The sequence below is a fragment of the Eumetopias jubatus genome, unplaced genomic scaffold (assembly GCF_037043125.1).
Source record: "Eumetopias jubatus isolate StellerSeaLion01/CBP00866 unplaced genomic scaffold, mEumJub1_p1.0 scaffold_13, whole genome shotgun sequence".
In the NCBI taxonomy this organism is placed as follows: Eukaryota; Metazoa; Chordata; class Mammalia; order Carnivora; family Otariidae; genus Eumetopias; species Eumetopias jubatus.
In genome coordinates this window covers 58058363-58080924 of record NW_028274819.1, presented here as the reverse complement: position 1 = coordinate 58080924, position 22562 = coordinate 58058363, and the positions used below count along the sequence as shown (strand labels likewise).

Sequence of the window (22562 nt, the reverse complement as noted above, 5' to 3'; positions counted from 1 at the left end):
AAATTACCTAGCCTTGGAGTAGAAAGGTACTGCAGTATAGTTCAAAACTCTAATGATAAAGATCCTTCCTGTGAGCAGGATTGCTGCTGGCCTTATACAGACCCTTTCACCTAGAAACTGGAAAAAGGTGTCCCAAGATGCAACTCCACCAAGGCACATACCTTGACAAGCTGAGCACAGGTTAGATTTCGGCCTCCACTAACTCCCCTCCCTCAAGTGGGTGCCTTGAGCAGTGCACAGACTATACAACTAAACATGGTGGTCCTACCTTTATATAAATGTATATATTAATATAAACCAGGGTAAAACAGTACCAGAAGTCTTACTACAAAACAGTTATCATTTTTAATATTTTCACCTAGAGAAGTAATGAAATATAGCCTAGGTTATAGCAGATTAGATAAAAATACATAATTCTACTATCTTCTAGAAAAATGACTGTGGCACTGGCAAATCAAATAGAAAAAGTGAATAAGCAATCTGAGATCACCTGAAAATGGTTAGTTCCTCGTAAAGATTCAGTACAACCTATGCTTATTAAGTAATTGCTAGTAGAACAGACATCTGCATCAAAATGAAACTAGGAACATTTATATTACCTTGAACGGTTTATCTGTTGGCCACATTAATGACTCAGAAATATTAAATGTGTGGAAATGCTGGACAGTAGACAATGCCTGATCAGTACATTAAACAGAAATTGATAATACCTAGTTATTAAAACAGACTAATTAATTGGTGTTAAATAATTTAGCTCTAAAAAGAAAAGCCAAAAGGAAACAAGGACTAACTGTGGAAAGGACTTCGAACTTTTCCTTTTAGAAAGTTAAAAAAAAAAAAGTACCCACGACTGTGATGGCTTATTAGTTCCCTGACAACTGCCACATGACACATTTTATGTGGCATGAGGAAAGATGGTCAAAAGATCTCAGCTTTTTGGAAGTCAACTTAAAAACTGAATGCAACTAGCATTTTTGGACTCTACAGTATGGAATGTAATTCCCTACATAATGAAAACAAAATCATGTAATTTTATTCAAAGGTTTAGGCACTTTGCAGCAGGCCGTTAATGATCTAGTAAAACTGGTATGAAGAAATAATTTTATAGTGTAAATATTTAAACACAAATCCTATTACATTCAACAAAGAAGTGAGAGGTTTTAAATGTATAAAATATTTTCTTTCTGATGAATACACACTGGAATCATCAGAAGCGCCGTGGCAAGTACTATACTGGACTTGCATTACAGAGTTCCTTTGTTGAAGACATAGAGAAGAGGCGGCAAACTCTCAGAACCAGATAGTGAATATTTGAGGCATCACAGGCCACATACATCTCTGTTGCATTTTCTTCTTTTTGTAAGTTTAAACACTTTTAAAAAGTAAAAATCATTCTTAGCTTGCAGGCCATACAACTGCAGACTGAATTGGTCTGTGGGCTGTAGTTTGCCAACCCTTGGTCTAGAGCCATATGATATCATAAAACATTTTTATCATTTTCTTTAAGGTGCAGATGATCTCAAAACGAGTATCTGTAGTGAACTATATTTATGTGCTTATATTTATGTGATTTCCTTAAGGAATGTGCTCTGCTGCAATCTTAGTTACTTCTCCAAACTCAATGTAAAAGTGATGTTCTGCAAAGACACTGCCAGAAGTTTCAAATAAAGCTGCCTTTATGACAATTTTGTGAATAAATTACCATTGACTAAATCTAGTTCTAGTATCAGCGTTGTATTCTTTAAAGCAATGAAGCAGGTCTTGTTAAGAAGGGTTGAGAACGAGTTGTGAGCAAAGTGTGACCTGTGGTTGGTGCTATAATATCCACAGCTGCTGAGCTAAACAGAGTGGGGCAATTTTAGGTTACCTGTGATAAATTTTTTGTTTTTAGGGTCTGCTAGGAGGAAATATTCTTGTGATCATTTTCTGTACTAGCTGCCAATCAAAACAGGTAGTAATTTGCTGGATTTAATAATAAATGAAGGTCTTGTGAAGCAATACTGGCTATTGAAAGTGAATTAAAATGGGCGTTGGTACTGCTTATTGTAAATGGCCAAGTGCATGTCTGTTAGAGTAGAAATTCTGTAGCTAACAATACTGCTTACATTCTTTAGTGCTCAGTCTCCTTAAGCTGCTCTGATTGCCTATCAGGGAAAGAGTTGTTGCTTGGTGAAACTTGCTATCCCTTACACATTTTCCACTTTTCCCTCAATGATGTCAAACCAATGTCAAATCCAACATCAAAGTTTACGGTCCCAAGCCAGGGTTTTATCTCTAGTTTGAATTTCAAATGAAGTAGTTCTTTGTATCTGTGTCTAGGTCATTTCCAAATAAAATGCTGAAACATTAATTACTAAACATAAGTTTATCTACTTTTGACTTATTTTCGATTAAAGATATTTGGACCTGTTATTTGACCTAAAAGATTATTTTGACTAAAGATATTTGGGCCTGTTAATAAACATGTTCTTTTACCACATTAAGAAGTTGTATTATGAAGAAACATATAGATCTGGATATTGAAGTGGTACATTCATAAATGTGCTAATCTATAGAATGCTGATATGTGACAGTTCACAACTGAAGACTTCCTCATTTTCACTGGAAATTAAGGTTACAAAGGGTTAAAAATGCTAATCAATACATGTAAGTGAAAAATACTAGAAAAAATAAAGAAGGGAAGCAATCTCAAAGGCCTGTAAGAAATGAAAGATGTGTTTTTGTTAAGGAAAAAAGAAGAGCAATTTTGTCAAGTAGTTACACAGAGGTTGTTTAAAAGTTGTTCCAGAATGAGGAAGAGGAATGGACAAAATCCCACATGGGCATAAAGTTGTAAAGGGTCTGCAGAAGAGGGTGGGGGCAGGGGATGGAGGGGAGAGAAAGAAGGGGGGAATATCTTATTCATGTGGGCAAACTGGCTAAGATTGAATGCATTTATTTATAATCTTTTTTTTTTCTTTTTTAAGAAATGAGCTCAATAGTATATGGATGCAAAACTCGAGGTTGAAATTTCCTATTAAAAGGACACAGCTTCTTGGATTATTGGAAATTTGTCAACATCATAGCTGTCCAAGTCCTAGTAGAATGTGACCAATCATAACTCCAGCTATCTTAAACTGTTGAATGTCACAGAGACAACTAAATTTCTTGTCAACTGCATTATAAAGAACTCTCATCAAATCTTTAATCATGGCCATTTAAAGCCTTTTGTCATTCACAGATATTGTTTTACCCTGATGTTTTCCTGAAAACTCTTTTAATCAGCTGCAGGTTTAATCTTCAACAAAAAAGGATTATCTCAGGGACCCACAGTATGATTACAGCATTACTGTGGGGTACAGGTTTCCAATGTCATTGTTTAGGTAATTTTAAGATCATACCCTGGACTAATGATTTCTAGAACAAACAGAAAAGCTCATAGGTTCATAAAACCGCAAATCAAGAAACACCTGAATTTATCATATGGCACTGAGTAGACTGATAAAGAATGATTATGATTTCTTCTATGACCTTTGCTCAGAATACTGCTGGTTCTTTAATGTTTCATTTTCTGGGATTTAAAAAAACCCCTTTCTCTGAAGCTATCTATAACATAGCAATTTAGTAGATTATATCTTTGTAAACAAAAACAAAACATTTATCTTTTCTCCCTGCCTGAGCCATCCAAAATTTGGAAACCCTTACTGATTGTTATTTTCACGGCAATAGAGTTATTTGAGTAAGTTCAGTAAGAATTTGTTCTTCTTATAACAGGACACAATTGGAAACACTGGTTATATTAGGCTTTGACTGGAGTGTCATGTGTGAGAATGTTGTGCATAGCATCAGAGATGACCAGGTTTAAGAAACTAAGGTGGACTTTAAGGAGTCAGTGCTTATAAAACCTTCCTGGAAAACCCACCTGGCACCTGGCTTACAGGATTCCCAGCCTTACAGGTGAGTAAGCAAGGCTACCTCCTGGCAGGCCCAGAAAACTTAGGATATTTTGGGGATCTTGAGAAGGAATTCATCCAAATCTGTGGGTACTGCAAGTGAAGTCTGATGGCAAATTCTCCTAGCCTTGAGCTTTTTAAAAGTCCAATCTGAGATTCCTAATAAAAGTTCCAGTAAAACAAACTTAAAAAGGCCTATGTTGTCAATTACCATTCTTGCTACATTTACATAAACAACCAGGGCAAGTTTGATGAGACTAGACTTGTTTTGGAAACAAAAATAGTCTTACCTCAATTATCTTTGATAAAAGTGGAGGTGATTACAGAGAAATTTTATGTTTCAATGGAAAACTATAACCCACCACTGTGGATTATCAGATTCTAGTCCTGTTCATTGTCTTTGAGCTATTTTCACCTCTTTGAAAGCTGAATCCTGCCATCTTGTGCATTTTGTCAGCAATTAACTTTTCCGACTTTCTTCCACCCTCCTGACTTGGCACCATTAAGAACTAAAACTGCCTGTTTCCTAAAGCCCTGCAAGCTGAAGGGAACCTTAAAGGCTTTATCCCAACAGTTTGGGCCACTCAGGAAGTTCACCAGAACATGGTCCTCTGAGCTCCAGGAAATGCCCATGACTGTGAGATTACCACGACCATCGTGACTCTGCAATCTAAAGACACTTCAAGACCAACATGTAGAAATCATTTGGACTGACTCATCTCTGAACTCAAGAAACTGAGTTTATAATCCGCTTCAACTATTAGTTTTTGTTTTTTCTTTTCTTTCTCCATAAATCTACGCCTTTTTTCCCTTTGCATACCTCTTACCTCCCGCCTTCTAACCTGAATCTTTTCTCCACAACCACTATCTCAGCTTCTGCTCCTTGAAACACCCTGGGAAGTTTCAGATGGGGGAAATAAAGGGTGCAGAATACACCACTGTGGCATAACAATTATTTTGAGCTAAGGGCATTTGAGAATCAGAGGCAGGAAGAGGCTTTTCTGAACTCCCTGTATCTGCCTAAAAGTAGAACCTCCCCCAAAGAACTCAACTGTTACAAATCCTCTCCCTGGGACTTTGGGTACCACAACTAAGCAGACATTTTCACAAAACTATTATACCTCCCTTCTTTCTCCCAAGGGCCCATTTATCCTTTCTGAAAGTCATTTGTTTTCCCCTAAGTGCCCTTTCTCCCCTCCCCTTATTAAGATGGCATATGAGCCCCGAATTCTGCTTTTCTCTGAGTTCTTGCGTACAGATGTGAAAAAAAAAATCTACATTTTCTCTTGCTATTCAGTTTAATTCACAGGTCCCTAACTACTGGATCTAAGAGGGTAGAAGAGAGGTTTTTCCTCTCCAACGGGAGGAAATGTTAAGTCAAGTAGCATGCTCACATGGACCTCAGCAAAAGTGGCAACGTCTCATCTAGCAACTACAGTTAGACATTTAAGTTTCCTTGTTCTTAAAGTAAGTCCAACAGTTTAAAAAACAGCGTTGAAGTTTCTGAAGTTTCCCATTCAGGTGGGTCATGACTTTATTTTCACTTTACAGCCCCCTCTACAAAGGGGTTTAGCTTTTAGCCAAATTTTACTCATTATTTCCAAATGTTTACAGCATAGCAAATAAGCTGTAATTTTAGATACTGAAAAACAAGACAAAGTCACCAAACTAATTATATTATGGCACTGATAAGATGTAAAATGTAAGACACAGGTAGATCTACAAATTGCCACTTACTTGCAAATTCCAATTATAACCGATTCTCTTTCAAATATCGGTTTTATAGAAATACTTATCCAGTAGCACATCATAAGCCACAGGGTTAAAAGAATTTCTTCTGTCATGTAACTGTGGAATTGAGAGCTAAAACTCTTCAACTTAGCAACAAATTACTTTTTTCAAGAGCAAAATAATATGGAACCCATAGGACTCATAAGAAAACCTTAAGCTAGGGGCGCCTGGGTGGCTCAGTCATTAACCGTCTGCCTTCAGCTCAGGTCATGATCCCAGGGTCCTGGGATCGAGCCCCTCATCGGGCTCCCTACTTGGCAGGAAGCCTGCTACTCCCTCTTCCACCCCCCCTGCTGTGTTCCCCGTCTCACTGTGTTTCTGTCAAATAAATAAATAAAATCTTAAGAAAAAAAAAGAAAACCTTAAGCTAAATCATTAGACTTTAAGGGGCACTGGCTAAATTCTGAAGGAACTGGCATTAAAACAGAACTTAGTTTTGGGGCACATGGCTGCCTCAGTCAATAGGAAGTACAGGACTGTACTTCTTATTCTATACTCTGGTTAGAACACATTACTCTTGATCTCCGGGTTATAAATTTGAGCCCCACATTGGATATACAGATTACTTAAAAACAAAATCTTAAAAAAAAAAATAGAACTTAGTTTTTTCAGGCATTTAAAGATTTTCATGCATTGTGTATGTACCTAAAGTTTTTGGTCTCTTGATATTGACTCCTACCTCCTTCTCCTTAGTATAAGAAAAACCTTCTTAGTGTAAGGAAAGCCTAGTTTAACAGTCCTGGAAATTGTGCATTTAGGGTAAACCATAATATTTTATCTAATTCTGCTATACCAAATACCTCTATTTGGGGTTCTCATTTGTAAATTATTCAAAACCTAATGTTTCTCATCAGTTTATCACCAATCATCAATTTATACAATATTGCAAGGATAAAGATCAATTCAGGTGTTGGCAACGTTTCATGAAAGCACCAAGGTGGGGAGGGGTGGGTAGAGTGACCAACCAGATTAGTACAACCACCTTTCATAGTTTTTCCTTAAAAAAAAGAGTCAAATGCTTTCAATTTTCTGTGAAAATGGCAGGATATTAAGATGTGCAAGCAAACTGCTTCTTTCAGATCCTCTTAAGGTATTAGTATTTTCTGAAAGATAATTTGCTATAGGACCCACAGAGGAGCACCTTTCACATCAGATGGTATGTAAACAAACTTTCTGCCAAGAAAATAAAGGGAAGGCGGGGTAGTAATACAAGCTATAATGCCCACCCAGAATCCTAGAAGGGAAAAATAAAGCCATTGAAATAAAGTCAATTTAGTGATGTCCTGAAGGTCAGCAGTATTTCCATAATACTCACTATGGCACAGAAACAAAGTCTTGAGTGAGCAAATACTTAGGCTGCTAGAAAGACAGCCATATGTGAGGCACAGACTAACTTGGAGAGTTGAGAGTCTGGATTCAGTCTCTGCTTTATGTTCAACACTTCTAAAATGCTTTCTGCTTTCATGTTGCTGTTTTCACAGCAGAAACAAGGGTCTCTGAAGAACTGGCCACAGCATTACAGATCATCCAGTGGTGCCCATGCTTCTCCACTGAGGTGTTGGACAACTTTCTTCAAGTGACTACAACTGCTCATTCAGCAAGCCGCTGAAAAGGACCCCAGGGCCGGGGCGGGGGGGGTCCCCCACACCTTATCTGACTGTGATACACAGAAACTCAGTTGCACCACACCTAGTTGCCCTGTCAAGAAGGCTGTGCCTTTGTTGACGTATATAAATTCTTTACACAGAAGTGTAACGTGAATGAAAAGTACAAAAAGACAATGGTGTGAAACAAATGAACTTATTAAAAAAAATGTAAGATCTCGTGGCAAAAGAACAGTCTTATAGGCTGTGTGTTGGAACGGCTTAGATTTAGATTTTCTTAAGGCACAGCCAAAGTTCTTTAGATTTGTTTTGGCAAGTGTTTTTCTTGCTGGAGGATCACAAAAGTAGGCAGAATTACCTGCCTAATGGCATGCTGGCATGCTAAGGTAAGGAAAATAGTACTTCGACTACAACTAAGGCTAGTAGGTGAAGAAAAACGACAAAATTTGTATTGGTTTAAATTTGTACCAAGGAGACTTACTGGATACTGGAGAAATGACAGGAGTGTTTTATACCTTTGCATAAGAAAAAAAATGATTTTCCTTTTGAAGTTGTAGCTTCAGGATTTAATCTGGGTCAATGTCACCATGTGGTAAAAACAATCTGGATTTTATAATGCATGAGCAGGAAAAAGTTGCAAAAATGCTAAATGGTATGGAGCTACAAATATGGTGATACATCAGCAAAGGGGTGAAATCAGGTTTTTACACTAGACAGGTGTTAGTTTGTGAAAAGTGATTCAATTTGTTCTACATTTAAACCCAAATTAGAACTAGCTGCCTTACAATGATATTTCACGGCCATTTCTTAGCACTTTAATTTTGGTGAGTTCTGTTACAAGTTCAAGGAAGTTAGAGCTGTTCTCAACTCTTATATCTAGTTCCTTCAAAATATGAAGGGGCAGATATTCTAATAAGCTTAAGGTAAATAGGACACTGATCATTTTAGCTCTAGTTAACCTGAAACATTTCCCTGGGCATAACCATAGCCTCTCTGAAAACTGGAAAAAAAATGGTATAATTTAAAAAAGTCGGAGGGTAACAACATTCACTGGTAACTTCAAATAAGTTAGGCGAAGAGGATGGAATATGGGGGGTAGGCCAGACCACCAATCATGTTTGCCTAGCCATAAAACCAGTGACAACTTAAAGATCTGCAAAGATCAAAGAAAACTGAGAAACCACCCTTAACTGGCTGGAGCTATAACAACATTCTACAGGGGTCCTCGTGGTCTTCATAGATATTACAAGGTGACCCACCCACTCTGATTGGCTGTGCTGCACACAGAAACCCCAGAGCCCACTGCAAATCTGGGATACGGCAAATATGGAACCTAGTAGCAGGTTGGAGCTTGCTTATGACATACTGACTACCACAAAGGCAGACAGTGAAGAACTATCAGAATCCCACAGACCCAATAAAAAAATTAAAAAAAAAAAAAAGAATCCCACAGACAGCTCTTTTTCAAAATCTTGGAAAACCATTCACGAGGTTACTAGGACAAGAATATAAATCAAGGCTGACACCGCTAAGTGCTGGTTCCACAACTGGCCATTTGGATATGGGGTTTTGCCAATACTTAGCTGTTTTGATTATTTAATCAAATAATAAGCAAAGTATAATTCACATGCAACCCTTATCAAAAAAGGGAAAAAGGTTAATTTCCTATGATCTGCACAAACTGTTAACCTGTTAAGAAAAGCCTCATTTTTCCAGCATTCAAGTGTATACACACACATCATGTCTGTTTCTTTTTAAACATCTTAGGGTGAGGGTGAGGAGGAGAAGAACAATGAGATACACACACAAGCTAAACATCCAACAAGCCCCATTCCTTATTCTCTGTGTGACTGGCAGCATTACTCAGAAAGTCACTCCTTTACTCCGATGGTTATAATATATTTGAATGTGTAGATCTTTAAGGATTTGCTTATTCATTTGGCCAGGTCTATGGCAGGTGCTGTTTTGTTTTCTTGGTGGAATAATTCATCAGTGCTTCCTGAGAGGTTCAAACAGGATCACTGGCCAGATTCCGAAGAGAAACTGTTTGGAAACAAGTTAGGACAAAATGAAAGAAGGTAACTGCTGCGTGTTATCCCTGAAAAAGAACCAATGAGCTAGGTATGCTAACAACTAGTAGCCTGAGTATGGCATAGTCTTTCCAGACTTTCCCCAGATCTCAGAAATTATTTTTATTTAATTTATTTAAATGGATTAAGCTTCTATTTTGTCAGGCATGGCGCTGGGCATTTTAATCATCTCAGTTTCTTAAAACAACTCTGTAATGTAGCTATTGACAGCTCCATTTTATTGTTGAAAAAACTAAGGCTTAAAGAGAACAGACTTGCCCAAGGTCATAGAGCAGTATGTGGAAGACCCGGTTCAAGATTCAAGAGCATCTGGTTCCAAAGCTTGTACCTTTCCAGCCCATCCCCTTCTTCCACCTGTAGCCCATCCTCTCAATACCAAACCTCTCCTAACACATCCACACATGCATGTACACACCCACACACACCCACCCCTAGGAAGGGAACTTACCTTTACTTTTGGCCTGTATCTCAGGTAAAGAGTTCTTGTATATAAACTGAAAGAAAAGGGGAGGGGGGGAGAGCTCTTCAGATTAATTTTTAATTCATACAAACTTTCTTACTGACAAATTTAACCACAGTGCCTCTGTATACACACACAAAAAAGCAATCCTAGTAGATTCTTTGTTCATTTAGCAACCATTTTTTGAGCAGCTATTCTATGCAGAACACTTGGTAAGCTGCTAAGGAAGACAGAAATCAATACTCAGACTGTGACCTCAGGATGTTTGTAGTTTAGTAGGGAGCACAACACTCATACTTGATGATTCATATCATAATTGCCAGTTTCATCTTTGAAGATAATGGTAGCAAGGATTAAAGCATTCTTAGAATATTTTGGAAGTAGTTATATCAGCTCTACAAGGATTACAATACAGGTATGAGATAATCAAGAAGGTAATGCAAGTCTTCCTCACAGGGACCTTTAGAATAAGTAACTTCTGAAGATGAATGAGACTGGATTCTAAATCAGTGCATATGGCAAGTAAATAACTTGGCTCAAGATTGTTACACAGTTATGAAGTGATGGAGCAAAGCTCCAAGGTCAGATATTTTTACTTCCCTGTGTTAACTCTGTTTGAAACAAACATTTGTATAGTACTTAAGTCTTAAAAGGCACATGTGTTATATTAAATTCTCAAATCATCCTTCTGAAATATTATTTGCATGCTTCATTCAATGAGGTACCCAAAGAATCAAAACTTCCATAACTGAAGCTTGAATATCCAAGCTTCTTTTATTTTAGTTATTTAGGATGAAATACGTCTAAAACATATTCTATCTTCTCTGCCTCCTTAAAAAAAAAAAACAAAGTAAAACATTTTAACGTTAATAGACAACAAAACAAAAAAAGTCACAACCTTGCCACCAAATATAGTCAAAATGCTTCATTTTTTTCTGTATTTACTTTAACCCTTGTCCCCACACAAATCAGTTTTACACAGGGTTAATAATTACCTACATATGATTTTAGTCTGTTTCATTTAAAAATCCAAATAATCCAAATACCTTTCTATGTTGCTATAAAATTTTCACATTTATAATTTTAAATGGCTGAATAAAAGATAAACTATAATTTATAATTCTACCTTATTAGGTAATTTATTTTTCTTCTATCATTGTTGCCTTGCTAATTAAGTAACACTGTAATAAACATATTTGAGTTTACACACACATTTTCATTTTCATTTTTCTTTAGGATAAATTCCAGGGAATATAATAACTGGGATAAAAAAATATAAATATTTTGGGCGCCTGGGTGGCTCAGTCGGTTAAGCGACTGCCTTCAGCTCGGGTCATGATCCCGGGGTCCTGGGATCGAGTCCCGCATCGGGCTCACTGCGCAGCAGGAAGCCTGCTTCTCCCTCTCCCACTCCTCCTGCTTATGCTATCTCTCTGACAAATAAATAAATAAAATCTTAAAAAAAAATAAAAAGATGAGTGTTTAAAAAAAAAAATATATATATAAATATTTTATTTTCACAAACACATGTAGTATCAAATTTCTTTCCAAATGGGTTACAGCAATTTACACTGACGAGTAATGTGTGATGATACCATTTCACTGCAACAAAAGAATACAGAAGGAAATTTCAAAATACTATAGAGCTCATTTAATGGATATAAAAAATATCATTGTTTTATTTTAAAAAATTTTTTTTAAATAGGGAATATAATCATTTGTTAAAGATTTGGAAGAGTACATAGGAAAAAGATCTGTCTCCTACCTGGTACCTTTAGCCCAGAGAGAAATGCTAGTGCTTACCAGTTAACATATACCCTTACAAAGATAATTAAGTATTTATGAGCATATATGTATATTTAGCCTTCTCTTTTTCACAAACATGGATAGCCTACTGTTTTAGAAGGTATTTTGATTACCAGTTAGATGATCAGTTTTCTATTTGCTTATTTACACTAAATATCTCAACCCCCTCACCCCCACCATCATCTGGAGGCTTGGCCTTCCCCTCCCCTTTTTTATTTTTTTAATTTAAAAATAGTTTTAAACTTACAGGAAAGTTGCAAGATTGGTATGAAGAATTCCTGTATCCCTGTCTCCCAGATGCCAAATTGTTATCATTTAACCACATCTGTTTTACACACACACACACACACACACACACACAAAGTGTATATATTATAGAGTCTTTGAATGACATGATGCCCATCACCTCTAAATATTCCAATGCGTATCACCATAAAACAAGGACAGTGTCCTAAATTACTATAATACAACCCTTCCACTCAGGAAATTAATACAATACTAACATCCAACTCAAGACTTCATTCCAATTTTTTTAAAAAGATTTTATTTATTTATTTGACAGAGAGAGACACGTGAGAGAGGTAACACAAGCAGGGGGAGTGGGAGAGGGCAACGCAGGCTTCCCACCGAGCAGGGAGCCCAATGTGGGGCTTGATCCCAGGACCCTGGGATCATGACCTGAGCTGAAGGCAGACGCTTAAACGACTGAGCCACCCAGGCGCCCCTTCATTCCAATTCTGTTGACTGTCCCAATAATTTCTCTTTTTTCCTTTCTGATCCAGGTTGCAATCCAGAAACATGCACTGCATTTGGTTTTCATACCTTAACAATTTTTTTCTAACTAGAACAGTTCTTCAGTCTTTCCTTGTTTCATGAACTTGATAGTCTTAAAAAGTATAGGACTTTCATTCTGTAGAAGGACCTTCAACATAGGTCCGTCAATATTTCCTCATAACCAGACCCAGGCCATGCATTTTTGGCAGGAATACTACAGAAATGATGCTGAGCTCATTTCAGTGTATTTTATCAGGAGACATACCATAAATGACCGGCTCTATCATGGCAATGTTAACCTTAAATGCATGGTCAATTTGGTTGCTGCGACTTTTCTTCACTGTAAAGTCACCATTTCCCCCTTTCTATTAGTATTTCATGTGGAGATATTCTAAATTACACCAATATGTGTTCCTCATCATACTCCCATCTATCAGCCAGAGCATCCATTGATAAATAATACATATCAACTATCTTTAAGGTGGTTGCCAAGTGGTGATCATCTGTGACCACTGTTTCTTCCACATTTGTTATGGGGCATTCTTGTGTAAGGAAGAGCTTCCCTTCTCATTTATTTGTATTAGTATGCACTCATAGATTCTCATTTTATTCAAAGGGTTGTAACTTGAAACTCTTGCTATTTAATTTTGATATTCACACTATCTCAGGTTTAGAAGGCCAAAGCTTGCCTTTCAGCCTTCACAGGGGTTCACAGAGCTAAGCAATACATGTATGTGTAAGCATATGTATACATATATATTTATAACTTATACAACACACATACATCTAACTTTTTCCATATCTGTGTGTACATTTATGTTGGTGTCACACACTCATGAGTTCATACTAATACTTTTTTTTTAAGATTTTTATTTATTTATTTGAGAGAGCGAGAGAGCACAAGTGGGGGGGCGGGGAGCAGCAGGCAGAGGGTGAAGCAGACTCCCCACTGAGCAGAGCCTGATGCGCGGCTCAATCCCAGGACCCTGAGATCATGACCTGAGCTTAAGTCCGACGCTTAACCGACTGAGCCACCCAGACACCCCTAATAATTTAAATTCTAATCTAACCCCCTCAAGATTCCATCTAGCTTTCCCTCTTTCCATATTTGTAAATCCCTTCTGAGACAGTGGGGAAATCAGGCTTTTGTTATCTCCAATATATTTACTTATTGTTTAATCAATGAATGTACTTGTTCAGTGTAACCCATTTCCTAACTTCAGCCACCTCCTCCACCCACCCCGCCATATTCCTTCCCCTGGTCACTCTGCTTCCCTGCACTGCACAGCAGCCACTTCCCCATCACCACCGGATCTGACCTCCTTTCTTCATTCCTCACACACTGAAAGCGGCCACCACGGCACAGCACTTCTCCCCCCTCAGTACCCCGCCTCCCTGAAGGGTTTCCATATCAGGAGGAGAGAAGCCTAAAGGGGAAGGGAAACGGAAAGGGGAAGGTGAAAAAGGGAAGGGGAAAGCGGGAACCTAACATTTAAAAATAGCATATGATGAGTATACTTTCCCTTCTTATTTATTATAGAACTTTACGACTGTATTGTATTACACTGCAGTAATGTCCTCGGGACTTCTTGGGCAGTGTTAAGGTGCTAAGTTTATAATTCTCAGGCTCATTTTATAGTTATTATTTCTTCTCTTTCATTTTTCAATTTCCTCAAACATTTCCTATCCCTTCCCTTTTAAATTAGCTATTTCTAATGTGCTACGGGCTGAGAATCCAAATAATCAATGTAGTAACAGGTTGCAAAAGGTAAAATAAATATACTTATAGTCAGAGTTTAAGAGCTCGTCCATGACTAATAACCTTGAGCTCTTTATTTTTTTTTTTTTTAAAGATTTTATTTATTTATTTGAGAGAGAGAGAATGAGAGATAGAGAGCACGAGAGGGAAGAGGGTCAGAGGGAGGAGCAGACTCCCTGCCGAGCAGGGAGCCCGATGTGGGACTCGATCCCGGGACTCCGGGATCATGACCTGAGCCGAAGGCAGTCGCTTAACCAACTGAGCCACCCAGGCGCCCAACCTTGAGCTCTTTAGAGCATGAATTCAATGATTCTTATTTAGCTGCCCAGAAGTTCTTTGTCTATAATCCTCAGGTAGTTATATTTTAGATAATTCAGGTTGCCTAAATAAATTGATCTCCAGAGAGTTGAGATGCAAATGTTATTTTGAGGAAGTATTCTACAAATTTCAGTTGAGTAAATTTTCACATTGGTTCAAAGGAAAATTCTCTTCCCCTTTCTAGAAATATTTCAGCTCTCTCAACTCTTGAGAAGAATTTGAGATTAAACATATTCTGACCCCCTAGTAAAGAGATCAATAGGCACACATTCATTCATTAAATCATTTAATAATATATAATGAGTGCTTACTATCTGATAGCCATTGTTCTAAGCATTTGAGAGGTAGCAGTGAATAAGATAAAGTCCCTTATCTCAAAGAACTTTAAGTCTAGCTGGTGGGGGCAAACAATAAAGCCTGGTAAGTGGAGAATGATATGGAGGCATTATTTGAATAGTGTGATCAGAGAGAATTCTAATTTCATTTTGCTTGTAAATGATTAACCTCCAACAGACTCTTGAGCAAGGGAAGAAAACTGGCAACCAACTTATCTCAGGGAAGGAACAAATTAAGCTGGGAACTTCTGATACACATGCTTTTCCAGTCCGGTACTTAGGGGATCTGGCTGCTTTTTCCCCTCTAAATTTGTTCTCTGATAAACAACAACAAAATATGTTGATAAAGAAAGAAATGGAAATGTTTACATCCTACTTGCTCTAAAAAGGAGAGGAATGATTACTTAAAATGTAGTCATGTGTCAGAGATCAGTTAGTACAACCATCTCACTTTAAGGATGAGAAAACTAGGGACACCTGGGTGGCTCAGTCGGTTAAGCGGCTGCCTTCGGCTCAGGTCATGATCCCAGGGTCCTGGGATCTAGTCCTACATCGGGCTCCTTGCTCGGTGGGGAGCCTGCTTCGTCTTCTCCCTCTGCTTGCCACTCCCACTACTTGCTCAGTCTCTCTCTGACAAATAAATAAAACCTTAAAAAAAAAAAAGGATGAGAAAACTAACTAAGCTTCAGAGAGGGGAAGGGACTTGCTTAAGGTCACCCAGGGGCAGAGGCAAAGCTAGAACATAAGTTCCTGATTTTTGTCTCTGACATTTTATATTTACAACATCCTATTTGAAGGGTAAAGGAACAAAATACTTCAATACTATGCTAAAAAAACTCTCTCTTTCCTACCTGAAAAGGATGTGAAGATAAGAACCAAGGCCAGTTAAAATATGCCACCATGCATGAAACTGTGTGGCAACACCTATGATAGGTGGCACCTTCTTTCGAAAGTTCCTGTGTAAAGAGGGGGAAAGAAATCACCGTATTATTATTTTTTTAATATTTAGCAACTAATGCTGACAGCCTTTGAGCAATTTGAAATGTTATTCTCAGATATGGCAATTATTTAATTTCCTTAAGTCTGCTGTAGTCTGCATATTGTTTTCCAAAGTATATTTTGAGGAACAGTGTTCCTAGCAGAAGTTCCATGAAGAAATGATTCTGTGTTCAAAGAAAACATAGAAAATAGTACATAGTTTATTGCCCTCTTGGAAACTGCAATGTCTATTAATAGAATGAAGGCTTTGAGAAGTCCTATCAGAACTATACATTTCATTTTTTTTAAGGTAATGTACTAATGGACAGAACCCTTTCTTCAAGTAATATCTTACTAACACTTTATGGAACAAGTGTTTCCTGGAACACAATTTGGGAAACATTGGTCTACTTAGCTATTCACTCAAGAAACTAGATACATGCTTTTCCTTGCCCTACACACATTCATCATCTTGATGAGCACCATGCAGTCTACAAAGTACTTTTGTAAATACTATTTCACCTCATAGTGAGTCTTTGAGGTGGCTATTAATTAGTTTTGCTTTACAGATGAGCAACCCAAAATTCAGAGACTGGGTGGCCCAAGTCACTCAGCCAAGGCGCAGCTGAGTCTCAAATTCTACATCTTTCGATTAAATGTGTACCATATTAATATTCTCATTTATTAGAAGGGAAAAAAATCAATGTAAAACTATTTCTGTAGATACCCCATGAAGTTTTGAGACAATTACCATCTCTAAAAACCTACTTTATTTCTTAGTGGCTCTTACCCAGAGGAGAATGACTTATCTCAGCAGTGTAAATGCTCTCTCTAATGGGGCTTCTGCTGGGTAATACGGATTCAGAACCACTCATTCAGAACTTAGTTTTCTAAGCAAAGTATATTACTTGTTTGTTTGTGTGCATTTAAAATATATATTTACTTATTTATTATGGAAAATTTCAAACATGTGCAAAAGTAGGCAAAATTATAATGTACCCATTATCCAGCTTCAACAATTATAACTTACAGCCAAACATCTAGACTCTCATCCACTTCCCCCCTTCCATATTTTGAAGTAAATCCCAGATATTGTATCATTTTAACTTTAAATATTTCAGTATGTGTCTCTAAAAGATTAAAACCTCTTTAAAGGGGTGCCTGGGTGGTGCAGTCGGTTGAGTGACTGACTCTTGGTTTCCACTCAGGTTGTGATCTCAGGGTCATGATCTCAAAGTCATGAGATCAAGCCCCAAGTAGGGCTTCACACTGAGCGTGGAGTCTGCTTACGATTCTCTCTCCCTCTCCCTCTGCCCCTCCCACTTGTGCTTGCTTTCTCTAATAAGTAAAGAAACAAATCTTAAAAAAAAAAAAAACCTCTTTAAAACATAACAATACCATTTTCACATATAAAATATTAACAATATCCCTTAATATCACAAAATATTCAATTATTGATTAAAGTTCCAATTCTCATAAGTTTAAAATTTTGTTTTGCAGTTTGTTTGCTTGAATCAAAATTCAAAAAAAATCAACACACTGCATTTGGTTGATACAGTGTATCTCTTAAGTCTTTTATTTATTTTTAAGTATTTTCTTTCCTCTTTCTTTCTCTTTCCTTCTTTCTTTCTTTTTCTCTTTCTTCCTTCCTTCCTGAGAGAGAGAGAGTGTGCCCATGGGGGGAAGGGCAAAAGGAGAGAGAGAGAGAGAATCCCAACTAGACTCTTTGCTGAGCACAGAGACTGACACACAGGGCTCCCTCTCACCAGCCCACAATGATGACCTGAGCCAAAATCCAGAGTCGGACACTTAACCGAATAAGCCACCCAGGCGCCCCTTAAGTCTCTTTTAATGTCTATGTTCCTCTTCTCTTTCTTACCTCCTCTGCCATTTATCCTGTAGATTTCCCACAGTCAGAATTTTGCTGATTGCCTCTGTCTGGTGCTTTTCAACATATGTGTTTATGCAAAACTTTAGGGCACAGAATTTTGAATTGGAAGGACCCACTAGTTTAACCTCTTCAACATGTTCATTTTATGTAAACTGAGGCCCAGAAAGATATTTATCTTAGTGACAGACTAAGGTCCACAGACCCAAAATTCAAACTCTAGTCAATACAAAATTGCTGACAAGATGGTAAAAGAAACACTTGCCTTTCTTAGAAAATAACATTAAGTATATTAAACTACAAAATTATATGCATGTATCTTAGATGCTTCTTATAAATCATTAGTATTTTTTCAACACAGCAGATTAGGGAGATTTCAGAGGCCTAATTAACATCTGATCAACTCTATAATTCTGTGATGCATACACATAAAAATCCCTACAGATATTATGAAATAGTCTTAGGTCCAAATTTTTAGGTTAATTAAACAAGTATTGTCAGAATTTAACTTCAACAATGGCAAAAATTCACTTCATAGCACTAATAATTCTATATGCCTATGAAATTTTCTGCTTAATAGATTGCTTCCAAAAATATTTCTTAAAGACTGAAAATATATCTTACCTCAGTGAATCACAAAAGATGTTATCTATGTTCCATAATAGAAATCCCATTAAAAATATACCCAAGGATGTATAACCCAGTCCTCTGAGCCATGGATAAACCCTGTGGGGAAAAAAAAGAAAGCAAACTGAAATTTTGTTAAGTCATGTGATGATCAGAGCTTGAAGCTACTGCTTTCATGAGAAGGAAAAGTTTTCGTTAGTATTTTTTTTTAAAGCTTTTATTTATTTATTTGACAGACAGAGACACACTGAGAGGGAACACAAGCAGGGGGAGTGGGAGAAAGAGAAGCAGGCTCCTGGCTGAGCAGGGAGCCCGATGCGGGGGCCGATCCCAGGACCCTGAGATCATGACCTGAGCCAAAGGCAGACGCTTGACTGAGCCACCCAGGTGCCCAGTTTTCATTAGTATTAAAAGCAAACCTATCTATTAAATTCTCTAATACATTTGCCTATTACATTTAGCCATTAAAAAAATGAGAAAGAATATGCCATTAAGACTTTGCTAAGTGTTTCAAGAAAGTAAACTGAAGGCCCCCAATAACTTTATCGTCCCCTGGAAGAGGCAGGGGGGTGCAGGAACAGAATTAACACTGAGTCACCTGCTCTGTGTCAGGCAGGCACCATCATCAACTGGATACACAAGCAAATGAATAAAATCTTCAAATAAACCCTATAAGGCAGGTATTAGTCTTTGCACTTCACTGATAAGAAAACTGAAGCTTAGTGAGTTACCCAAAATAAAAACAGTAGCTTATATATTTTTATAGCTTCAATGATGTATCAGTGACTTACATTTAACTGAATATATTTCAAGTGTACATTTGATCGGTACATTTGTATATATCCATGAAACACTATGATCAAGATAATAAACATATCCATCATCTCCAAAAGCTAGTTTGCATTTTTTAGAATGTCATATAAATGGAATAACACAGTATATCCTCTTCACTGTATGGCTTCTTTCACTTGGCATAATTATTTTAAAATTTCTCCACGTTGTTATGTGTATCAATACTTCCTTTTCTTTAATTGCTGAGTAGTATTCCACTGTATGGATATACGACAACTTGTTTTATCTGTCCAAATGTTGGTGGACATTTATGTTGTTTCAATTTTTTCTGTAACAAATAAAACAGCTATGAACACTGATAAGTAAGTTTTTGTATGAGCGTATGCTTTCATTTCTATTGGGTAAAAAGCCAGGAGAGGAATAGCTGTACTGTACAGCAGGTGAGTGGCAGGTGAATGTTAAACTTCTTAAGGCACTGTTAAACTGCTTTCCAAAGTGACTGGATCACACTTCACATGCCCACCAGCAGTGTATGAGTATTGTTCTATATCCTCACCAACCCTTGGTATAACATGGGTATTTTTTTTTTTTAATTTTAGTTGTACCTTGTAGGCGTCAGTGGTATCTCACTGTTGTTTTAATTTGCATTTCCCTAATGACTGTTTCGGAACATCTTCTCATGTGCTATTTGCCGTCCATGTATCTTCTTTGATAGTCTGCTGAATCTTTGTGTATTTAAAAAAATTATTTGCCTTCTTATTGAGTTGTAAGAGTTCTTTATATAGTCTAAACATTAAATCCTTTGTTGGATATATATTTTGTATTTTCTCCAAATCTGTGATTTGCCTTTCACTTTTTTTCCCCAAAGATTTTATTTATTTGACAGAGAGAAAGAAAGAGTGAGCACAAGCAGAGGGAGCAGCAGGCTCCCCACTGAGCAGGGAGCCCAACATAGGGTTCGATCCCAGGACCCTGACATCATGACCTGAGCTGAAGGCAGCCACTTAACTGACTGAGCCACCCAGGTGCCTCTGTCATTCTTTTTTAAAATTATTTTAGTTCTTCTAGATCCTTTGCATTCCCAGATAAATTTCAGAATCAGTTTCTTAATTTTTATCAAAAAGCCTGCAGAGATTTTGATTATGATTGCATTAAACTTATAGATCAGTTGGGGAGAACTGACATCTTAATAATATTGAGTTTTCTAATCCATGAAAATGGTACATCTATCCATTTATTTAGGTCTTCTTTAATTTCCCTCAGCAAAAAACTGTTCATTGTAGTTTCCCATATGCAGGCCTTACATACAGTTGCTAAATTTAATCCTTAAACATCTGATGTTTTTTGGTGCTACTGGAAATTGTATTTTTGAAATTTCACTTTTCAATTGTTTGCTGCTAGTATATAGAAATATGATTTTTGAATATTCCTTTGAATTTCATGAACTTGCTGAATTCCAACTTACTACTTCTAGTAGTTTTTTGGTACATGTCCTATGACATTTTCTGTACATGATCATGCGATTTGCAAATACTATATTGGACAAGCCTTCAACCAGTGTAATGTTGAACAGAAGTGGTGATAATACATATTCTTGTTTTATTCATTTTATTTTATTTTATTTTTTTTTTTAAAGATTTTATTTATTTATTCATGAGAGACAGAGAGAGAGAAAGAGAGAAGCAGAGGGAGAAGCATGCTCCCCGCTGAGCAGGGAGCCCGATGCAGGACTCGATCCCAGGACCCTGGGATTATGACCTGAGCCGAAGGCAGACACTTAGCCATGTGAGCCACCCAGGTGCCCTATTCATCATTTTAAAGATAACTTTTTTTTTTAACATTTCATTACAACATGTGTTAGATGCTGTAGAGTTCACAAGTTAAGAAAGTTCCCGTCTATTACTAATTTGTAAAGGGTTTTGTTTTTAGTTTGTAAATAGCTGTTGAATTTTATAGAATGCTCTTTCTAAATCTACTGCTATCTTCATGTACTTTTTCTTTTTTTTAAGTATGGTGAACAAGAATAGATTTTCTCAAATATTTTCTTATTTTTAACTGTAAGTATTTGTATATAAATGAATGAAAAAGGGTAGTTTAAAAACCAGGAAAGCACAAACCTGGCTGTGCATGGAAAAAGCATTATTGCCACTGTTTGAGAAAGGTTCTCAGAGAAGATCAGGTTAAGAGAGTCACAGTCTGTCTTCAGCTTTTCAGAGTTTATCATAACCCCATTTAGGGGAGGCAAGAATGAGTCCCAGGAAACATAGGGCTCAACACAGTGAAGGCATCTGGCAGGGATGCAGTGTGGGCCAGGTGCTGAGATGTGACAGAATATGATCAACGGGAGTACAGTACTCTCTATTTTCTGCGTCTAAGCTTACTTACCGGGGCCAATCTTCAGCTCTCAGCAGTAGTTCAAAGCAAAATTCTTCTGTGGGGTGAAATGAATGTCTTTGGTTATCCAGGCAGCAGGGTACAGAGGAGAGAGCAAGAATTTCATCAACACACGATCCCTACAAGCTAAGTAAATAAGATTCTGGGGACAGACTACCCATTATTATCAGGTATGAGAATGTGTAATACAGAAGGCCCTCAACATATCTGGGTCTGGAGTCACACTGCTTCATTCTGGACTACCTTCCTGACCAGTGTATAGCTATCATCTGAGAAATTCTTTCCCTACCTCTTCACCCTGAGAATTGCCTTTACCTCTCTCAATGTTAGATTTCCTATGTCTTGTTATCTCATGTTCTTCCTCCTTTTTGGTTTACTCTCTCACTATACATCCTTCAGGAGGTTTCTGAGTAATAGTTTACAGGCTATAGCTTTTTTTTGAGAACTCAAATATATGAGTTGATAGTTTGGTTGGCTACAGGATTCTAAGTTAGAATTCTAAAATTCTAGCTGCCAGTTTTGTTTTGATAAGCCGCAAACCATTCTGATTCCTGATCCTTTGTATGTATTTCTGCCTTCTAACTCTACAAACTTGTGGAATCTTCCTGTCAAGAATTCTGAAACTGGCATTGGGTCTATTTCAACCCATTGTGTTGAACAGCTAGTGGGTTGTTTCAATGTAATAATTCATGTCTTTCAATTGCAGGATATTTTCTTAAGTAATTTTGGTAATGATACCTTCTCTTCTATTTTATCTGCATTGTCCCCTCCCCTTTTTTATGCTGGTTCTTGTATCTGGCCCAGTAATATTGAGTCTCTTCTCCATTTCTTTCTCATCATCCTGGTGGCACCCAGGTGTGTAGGTGTGTGTGCGTGTGCTTCTGCCTTTTCTGCTGTGAAGCCCACAGACTGGAGGAAACACTTCACTGTTTCTAGAGCAGTGGTGGTGAGTGGGCCCAAGGGTCCTTAGGCCTCATGCTATCTTGGTTACTCTGGACCACACCATGGGTTTAG

At 37.4% G+C, this 22562-nt stretch overlaps 1 protein-coding gene across 3 annotated transcripts in view; it reads right to left on the bottom strand.

Annotated features, from left to right (window-relative positions):
• Positions 1 to 365: 365 nt before the first annotated feature.
• Positions 366 to 22562, bottom strand: part of ACER3 (alkaline ceramidase 3) — a 161240-nt gene continuing 139043 nt past the window's right edge. For all 3 annotated transcript variants that reach the window (XM_028115953.2, XM_088017444.1, XM_028115955.2), the window contains 4 exons: positions 18360 to 18461; positions 15721 to 15825; positions 9866 to 9911; positions 366 to 9370 (listed from right to left, as the gene is read on the bottom strand). In XM_028115953.2, the coding sequence (XP_027971754.1) occupies positions 9317 to 9370; positions 9866 to 9911; positions 15721 to 15825; positions 18360 to 18461 (307 nt within the window). In that variant the 3' untranslated portion in view covers positions 366 to 9316. The remainder of the gene's footprint in view (positions 9371 to 9865; positions 9912 to 15720; positions 15826 to 18359; positions 18462 to 22562) is intronic.